The 8,621-nt window shown below is 50.1% G+C and overlaps 1 protein-coding gene across 1 annotated transcript; it reads left to right on the forward strand.

Moving 5' to 3' along the window:
- Positions 1-2,807: 2,807 nt before the first annotated feature.
- Positions 2,808-7,044, forward strand: LOC124962824 (sepiapterin reductase-like). The gene is made up of 3 exons (XM_047522124.1): positions 2,808-3,129; positions 4,320-4,610; positions 6,863-7,044. Exons 1-3 carry the CDS (start codon positions 2,808-2,810, stop codon positions 7,042-7,044), a joined length of 795 nt encoding a protein of 264 aa, XP_047378080.1.
- Positions 7,045-8,621: the final 1,577 nt, after the last annotated feature.

An 8,621-nucleotide genomic window follows, 5' to 3' on the forward strand; every position in this document is an offset into this window, starting at 1 on the left:
ATCACAAGTTTGAAGCCAACCTGGGAAATTTAGTGAGACCCTGTTTCAAAATACAAATTAAAAGGACTGGGGATGTACCTTAGTGGTTGATCGCCCTGGGTTCATCTCCAGTATGCCGGGGGGAAACAAAAAAGCCTCTTGAATAGCTTTAATCAATATTTTCTAAATATTTACATTGAACCACTCTTGCTTTATTCGTTCTATTTTTTTCTAAGTCATTGGAGAGTGTGTTGAAGATAGGATACCCATTTACCTCTACATACCTCACTGTATTTCCAAAAATATAACAACAGCTCACTAGTCAAAAGCAGGGAAAGATACAATGCTAGAAATTAATCCTACAGATCTTAGGCAACATTCAACAATTTCTCTACTAATGACCTTTATCAGAGTTAGACTTTTAACACTATTTTTGTATATTTCTTACCTTTGTACCTTTAAAAACACTACTGCTGCACTGGTCATGTATGCTTATAACTTCAAAGGCTGGGTTGGAAGGATCACAAATTCCAGGCCAGGCTCAGCAAATAGTGAGATCCTGTCTCAAAATAAAACATACAGAGACAGGGGATGTAGCTCTGTGATAAAATGCCCCTGGGTTCAAGCCCTAGCACCAAAAAACAAAACAACAAAAGGGAAAAACTCAGATAAGACTGGGGATGTAGCTCAGTTGGTAGAGTGTTCACCTAGCATGCATAGGGCCACACACACACACGCACACACACGAAAAAAGGAATGATGCAAGGAAAAGAAATTAAAAACCCACATTACTGTCAATTGCTACTGCAGTGGTTCCCAGACTTGTACATGAGAATCAGCTGGAGATCTTATTACAATTCCTCAGTTCAGCTCAGTGAGACCCTGTAGTTATGAAATTCCTCAGTGACTTCAATGTGTAAGCAGATTTAGGAAATTTTGTGCCACTTTCAAAGGAATTCTATGGGCTGTGTTGCCCCTGAGATATTACTTGTGGGACTGGCAGTGTGGGGACATGGTGGGGTAGCAGGAGGCAATAAGTATCTTCCTAGGAAGGGAAGAACTTTTGAGGTTCTGCAAGACTAAGCAAACCACTGCCCTTGGGGGCTTTTCCCAAATGACTCCCATAGAAGCACCTATTTCCAAAGAGTGGATTTCTGACTTTCAGTCATCTCTCATCGTTCCCTCCTTTTCTTCAAAGGCTGGCACAGAGCAGGAGTTCCACAAATGTCCAGAGAACTCAAGGATGAGATTACTTTCACAGACCTGTTTTCTCTGGCCCGGATGCCTCCTGGGCCACTCCCATCCTGCCTGGATCACTCCACCTTTGGCCCACCTTCTGGTCACATAGGCAGGATGGGAGGAGGAGAGGCCATGAGAACAAAGGAAATCTACAATGTATAAAGGGGGCAGGACACCCCCACTTCCTTGGCAACCCAGCTGTGGGCCTCTTGTCGGCAGAGAAGTCTATCTCTGTTCTATTCTTTGACAGAAACCTGCTTTCTACCCTTGCCTTGGTGTTTCTCGGGTGTTCAATCTTCACATCTAGGGAACTGGAACTAGGCCCTCACTGTTCCTCATCACCAGTATCTAATCATAATTTCTGATATCATACTTCACACAATGATGTACACACATAGGTGACAGAAAGACTAAGAAAGGGGTGAGAAGGCCACAAGGTACAAAATGCTGAGTCAGGAGCACAGGATGAGAGAGAAACCCAGAGTCAAAGAGTCACTGTAGGTGGTCAGAGAAGGATTTTAATGACCCCACGCTGCAGAGTTGTCAAAGCAGAGGGTGCCAAAGCATGCAGGACAGTAGTTTCAGTTTCAGAGTGTCCTAAGTGAGCCTTGGGTGGTCATCATGGGCAGGGGAAAACATGCTCTGCTGAAGCCCCAGGACAGAGGATCATGGCTGTGCTGATTTTCCTGGGCAAGGGTCAGGGTACAACTCCCTGTGTCCTGTCTCAGACGAGTCCTCCCTTTATGGGTCTTTTATAGGTGAGGAGGTTACACCTGAGGAGTTTGATTCACTCCCATGTCTGGTGTTCCTGATATGATTTGGATGTCCATGTGTCCAGGAACTTCTTGATTTACTTTGCTAATTGGCACATATAAGGAGTTTACCAATTTGTGCCTTAATGTCCTGCCGGGCTGAAGGTGGTGGTATCCTTTTACAAACAAGGTCTAGAGTCATTCTACCTTGGCACTTGAACTTTAAATGGGCTGGCTCATGGCAAACTACCACTGTACAAAATGGAGTAACTCAGGTTTAGGCACAGCCTGAAAACTTCCGTTCTTTACATCATGGAGTAACTCAGAGCTGGGCACTGACTGCTCTGCACAGGGAGGGTGGCTAATAAGCCCAGCAGGTACCCCAACCCTACGCAGGCAGGGGCTTCCTTCAGGACTGGTCACGTCCAAGGATAGGAGGCCTGGAGCAAGGCGACCTACACTGGTGGAGGTCAGGAGTGCAAGGAATTTGGGTGTGAAGTTGGAAAGAAATTGCACAGCCCTGTCCTAGCAGGTAGTTTAGCGGTTTAGCCACTTGGAGTGACACAGTGAGAAACAGGAGCGCTGGGAACCCTGCCAACAGCTTGGGACCAGCTCCCAGCCCTTCCTGGTTGGTTACCTAATCGCTTAGGCTCCTGTCAAACCTGCACTCCGATTTCTCCAACTGTGACACCAGCGACCTAGGCAATCAGTTCCAGCACTGGGAACCTGAAAACTCAGGTTTCGTATCCACCCAGTTCCTCGGCTCCTCCCTCCACTCCGCCACTCCCAAGGCCTTAAGGGTCTCAGATCCCGCTCCCGCCAGCGGAGATCAGCGGTATGGAGCGCGGGAGCCACGAGGAAGGCGGCTTCGGCCGCACACTGTGCGTGCTCACAGGGGCCTCCCGTGGCTTCGGCCGCGCGCTGGCCACACTCCTGGCCCGGCTGCTGTCACCCGGCTCGGTGTTGCTCCCAACCGCTCGCAACCAGGAGGCGCTCAGGCAGCTGGAGGCAGAGCTGGTGGCGGAGCATCCTGGCCTGCGCGTGGTGCCGGTGCCCGCCGACCTGGGCTCGGACGCCGGCTTGCAGCAGCTGCTCGGAGCTCTGCGCGACCTCCCCAGACCCGAAGGGCTTCAGCGCCTGCTGCTTATAAACAATGCGGGTGAGACTGGGCGGCTTCTGCATTTAAGCGGTCCCTCCCCACCGCGCTGGGGACAGTAAGGGCGATTCCTAGGTGGGCAGACTAGGCGGCCGAGAGTACAGAGTACGGGTAGTTCAGCTGTTGCCTGAAAGTTCAGTCCTTATTCCGGATGCCAATCCAATAAGGAGGACAAGGTTTTGAGAAGAGGAGAAAGGTTTATTGCTTTGACAGCAAAGGAGAAACACAGGGGACTCCTGTCCGAAAGCTGTGATTCTGCCCATCAGCAGGAACTGGGGACTTCTAAAGTGGTAATTCAAGGCTGCATTTCATGTGTTCTCTGTTAATTTGGGAGACAGTCATTTCTGAGACCTTCTGGTACCACCCCAAAGCCTGGATTACTTAGTTTTAGTTTCTGTGGTGGGAATATGTGCCTAAGATGGGGAAGAAAGGTAATCCTGGGTTCTTTTTTTTTTTTTTTTTTGCTGTTTTTCGTTTGTTTGTTTTTTGGCTCCCCGCCCCTCCTCCCCCTTAAGATTTGAGAGGAGTAGAGAGACCGGAAGAGAAAAAAAAAAAAAAAAAAAAAAAAAAAGACTTGTAGTGGCAGAGCAGCAAGGGCTATATTCAAAGCATAAAGTGGATCGCACTTGCACAGCCTCCGGGGCACACAGAGGCCTGACGTACAGGAGGAAGGCCAGGTGTCCTCAAATCTGGCGGCCCTCATCCTGACACGGTTTGCCCAATTAAGTTTTCTAAAGTGTCCATAGAACTTTTCAGAACTCCTTGCGCAGCGCCCTCTAGCGATGGACTGAGTCAAAGCATGGAGTCCTCAAATTGCCTTGCTTCTCCAAACTCCCCCTAGAGCTTGCCCCAGAGGCCCTGACTCCCAATGCCAGAGCAAGGCCAGTGCATTGTCGGTGGGCAGCCTGGGTGGGGGGTCTCCTCCCCACTAGTTAGTCTTTCTGCAGAACTGGAGAAGCAGGAAACGCCTTGAGAAGTGCTAGGGAGATAGGTCCTCTAAGTCTGGATGAGAAGGGTGTCTCTGGAGGAAGTGGAGGAGGCTGGTAAGAGGAACAGACCCTTTATTTCTTTTGCTTCCCACACCCCCAGGTGCTGGGGATTGAACCCAGGGCCTCTCCCGTGCTAAGCAAGTGCTCTACCACAGGGCTACATCCCCCATGCTACACTGACTTATTTCTATCTCTGGTTTTCAGCCACTCTTGGGGATGTTTCCAAAGGCTTCCTGAACCTGGGTGACCCAGCAGAAGCAAACAGCTACTGGGCTATGAACTTGACTTCCACACTCTGCCTGACTTCCAGCCTCCTGAAGGCCTTTCCAGAACGTCCTGGCTTGAGCAGGACTGTGGTTAACATCTCATCCATCTGTGCCCTGAAGCCCTTTAAGGGCTCGGCATTGTACTGTGCAGGGAAGGCTGCCCGTAAAATGATGTTCCAGGTCCTGGCTGCAGAGGAACCTAGTGTGAGGGTGCTGAGCTATGACCCAGGTAGGTGGAAGGTGCTACCATCACTGTTCCCAGAACTGGTGGTTCCTCGCTGTGGACTGGACAAAGGACCTATCTCCTTTCTCCTTTTGGAAGCACCCACAAAGTATGTTGTACCTGACTCCTGACCCTCACCCCTCAGGTGAAACGTGGATTCCAAGGAAGTAGAGTTGGCAGGAGCAGGGGATGCAGAGAGAGTAGGGAGTTGCTGGGACTACAGGTGGGACAGGGAAGCCTGAGTTATTAGATGAAGTTTGGGAGAACAGTGGGGATTGAATTCTGGGCCCCAAGCTTCCCTCTTCATGTGAAATGGGAAAGATGCTACCTGTCTCCCAGGGAGCTAAAGGAGGTAGTGCCTGTGGAAACGACCCTCAGCAGTGAAGTACTGTCTAATTGCTACAACTTCTACTTGTTCCATGGGACTTGTCACACTGTGTTACCTCCCTAGGTGTACCTGATGGGAATCCCTGTTCATCTTTGTGCCCAGCAGCTAGCTAGCAAAGCTAGTCTGGGGTGGGTCTGCAGGGCATGTTAACTGAGTGACTTGCAGACAGATGTTGTTGAGTGGTGAGAGTCTAGGCTGAACTGGGCCAGAACCCTGGGGATGGGGGATGCTGGGATGATTAAGATGGTTCCCTGTGCTCATGGAAGTTGAAAGGTATGGAGTCTTGAGACACCTGGTCTGGTGTCTGCCCTCTCCACCCAGATACCACAGTGCCAGGGCCTTTATTCTAGACTTGCAGTTCCTGGAGTTAGAAGGTGTGACAGAGCTGTGGTCTAATGTCTGAGCAGCTTAGGTAGAGATGCAGGTTTGTGTCCTGGGGACAGAGATATAGAGTGGGTTCCACAAAGCCCGGATGTGGTAAGACCAGGATTCTACCCTGCTTCCAATGTGTGATCAGCACCGTGTCTACTTCTCCTGTTCTCCATGCTCCACCCCACAGACCCACGCAGGGATTCTGGAGCCAACATCCCAGCTCATCACCTGCAGCCCAGCCTAGAGCTCACTCAGACCACATGACCAAATGTCACTTATAGCTAGGAGCTGAGATGGCAGATGGCCACTTGGCTAGGTTCAATGTCAGGAGTCTGGGCATTGTGAGAGAGCTGAGACTTGTAGGAGCTCCCCAGGGCCTGAACAAAGGCAGAGACCAGTCTGAGAATCATTTCACTCTCTGGAAGGATGTTCTAACAGGCGTTCAAATATAGAGTGGGCTGTTTGGAAAGGTAGAGTGTCCCTTGTCATCAGGATGCACCCACGATTGGAAGGTGTTTGAAAATCAGGAAGGTGATGCTCTTTCCAGGTCTGAGATTCTGTGAATTTCTGTCCCCCAGGATCATTAACTCCAAATTCTGTTGTGATTCCTCTGTGGAGAATAGAACGTGCACACGAGAGTTCATGAAGGGGAAGTATTCCTTTTGGATGGGGAGACCAGGAATGGCTTTACTGGAGGTAGCTGGACTCAGTGTTGTCCCATGGTGCTGTGTGGATGTTTGCAGGTTAGACATGTCCCAGCAGTGCAGGTAAAGGAGAGAAAGTGTGTGAGGCAGTGACAGGCCTTGCAGTTTGGCTGGAAGCTGGATGTGCACAGAGGGGAGCGGTTAAGGGACCTTGAGATCTTGGCAGGCTCTTGGGAAGCCCCTGAGGGGTTTTCAGCAGATAATGGGTATGATACTTTAGAGAAATTAGATTATAGCCCAAGAGTGAAGCAGGGAGAGAGAACCAGGGCTTCATGAGCAGGAAGGACCTGGTTGTCAGGGTACGCAGGGGCAGAAGGGTCCTGCCTGGTGCCTGGTTGGCTGTGGGCACCAGGGTTTTAAATACTTCATTAGTAGAAGCGGAAAGTCAAGAGAAAGTGCTGCACGGATGGAATCGTATGTGCTTAGCATGTGTAAGGCCCTGAACTTCGTCCCTAGCACCACATTGAAAACACAAATAGAAGAGAAATAGTGAGAGAGAGAGAGAGAGAGAGAGAGAGAGAGAGAGAGAGAGAGAGAGAGAGAGAGAGAAGTTCCTGCTTTATGAGGGGTGATAGTGACAGGGTGGTTTGTTGGTGGAGACCATCTTTTGTGTGGGTTTTTGGAATTTGAGTCTGCAATTCAGTAGTGACACAGTGGGGTGTTTGGTCACTCTGATCACACCTTTCAGCCAAGATGAGGTATTGCCTCTGGCCACATCTGACTCAGCCCCTTCCCCAAATACATAGCAGGGACCCATGACCTTCTGTCCCTGACTTCTGCTTTTTATCCTGCAGGTATCATGGACACAGACATGCAGCAGTCGGCCCAAGAGACCTCAGTGGATCCAGACTTACGAAAAAAGCTACAGGATATGAAGACAAATGGGGAGCTGGTAGATTGCAGGATGTCAGCCCAGAAGCTGCTGGACTTGCTGCAAACAGACACGTTTGAGTCAGGAGCCCATGTGTCCTTCTAGTAAATAGCTTGTGTCCTTGGCTCCTGGGCCTTTTGGTCTCTACTTTTGTGCACACCCCAGGAGCCCTGTCACTGCCCACATCCCTTCACACAGGCCCTGCCAACCCTGCCCCATGCAGACAACCACTCATGCCTACTGCCCTGCCCTCAAAGGCAGCCCATGAGAGTGGCTGGTGTCACCAGTTGTCAGGATCTGTGTCATGCAGCCTGGATGATAAGGAGCTTGGAGGGAGGTCATGGGTGTTGTAGTTCTCCAGCCCCAGGAATAGAATTTTAGGGATGGGAAGAGCAGGAAAAGCAGCTGAAACACTGAAGAGACAAGTTTGGGTGTCTCGCCCTCAGCTGGTCCATGGGAAAGAGAGGAGTGATCTGCTGTGAAGAGGGAGGGCCCAGCAGATTCATAGGTGGCCTGCAGGGAAAGAGGACAGAGCAGGTTGCAGCCCACACAGACGCCCCTTGCTCAGGGTGAGGGGCCCTTGTGTTGAATTTCCTGTCCTCTCCTGATGCCTTCTTCCTTTAGAACCCACCTTTTCTCTAGGCTGGGAGTTTATGTAGGAGAAGAAGCAGACACACAGAAAAGGTGGCTCAGTCTTCATGACTGCCTGCTTCCCCTCTCCTAGAGGGTTCATAGCTGGTTTACTAGGCCAAGGGCGTTCCAAAGCCAGTTAACCCAAACTTGGGGTGGGTTGCCCTTTTTCCTGGGGAGTTGTCATGGAACTGTCTGCCTCCTATCACCAAGGCCCACTGAGTGGCTATCCAGTGACCCAGCTATCCAGTGATCCACAGTTTATACTAGTCACCTGTTTCTTCACTCTTGCTCATACTGACCCAGTCTTTACTACCTGTTTCTTGTCCTGGAGCTATTCAGAGTACACATCCTTCAGGACCCAACCCACAGCATGCACTCCCCATACCCTCAGGGATGGATGGGTTCTTAGCTTGGTGCTGCTTTGGAATTCCATTTCTATCCCTGCCTACATAGCAGGGCTCTGAATGACTTCTAGCTGATTTTTTTTCCTTTTTAAATTTTCTTTTAGATGTTGATAGACCTTTATCTTTATTCATTTATTTATATGTGGAGCTGAGGGTTGAACACAGTGCCTCACACATGCTAGCAAGTGCTCTACCACTGAGCCACAAACCCAGCCCTTCCAGCTCCTTTTGTGAGCCCTCTTGGCATTGTCCATGTGGCCATGATCCTGGTCCTCAGTGGAGTGGGCTTAGGACCAGTATTCCTTCCAGAAAGATGGGCAAAATTCCAAGAGAGAAGGCTGAGAAATTCAATCCTATTGCCCATCAGAAGACTTGGGCCACTGGGCACAGTGGCGCATGCCTGTGATCCCAGCATCTCAGCAGGCTGATGCAGGAGGATCTCTGAGTTCAAAGCCAGTCTCAGCAACAGCGAGGTGCTAAGCAACTCAGTGAGACCCTGTCTCTAAATAAAATACAAAATATGACTGGGGATGTGGCTCAGTGATCGAGTGCCCCCGAGTTCAATCCTAAGTACCAAAAAAAAAAAAAAAAAAAGACCCAGGGCTGGCTGTGGGCTCCACAGTGGTGATGTACAGCTAGTCCCCT

The sequence above is a fragment of the Sciurus carolinensis genome, chromosome 13 (assembly GCF_902686445.1).
Source record: "Sciurus carolinensis chromosome 13, mSciCar1.2, whole genome shotgun sequence".
NCBI lineage: Eukaryota > Metazoa > Chordata > Mammalia > Rodentia > Sciuridae > Sciurus > Sciurus carolinensis.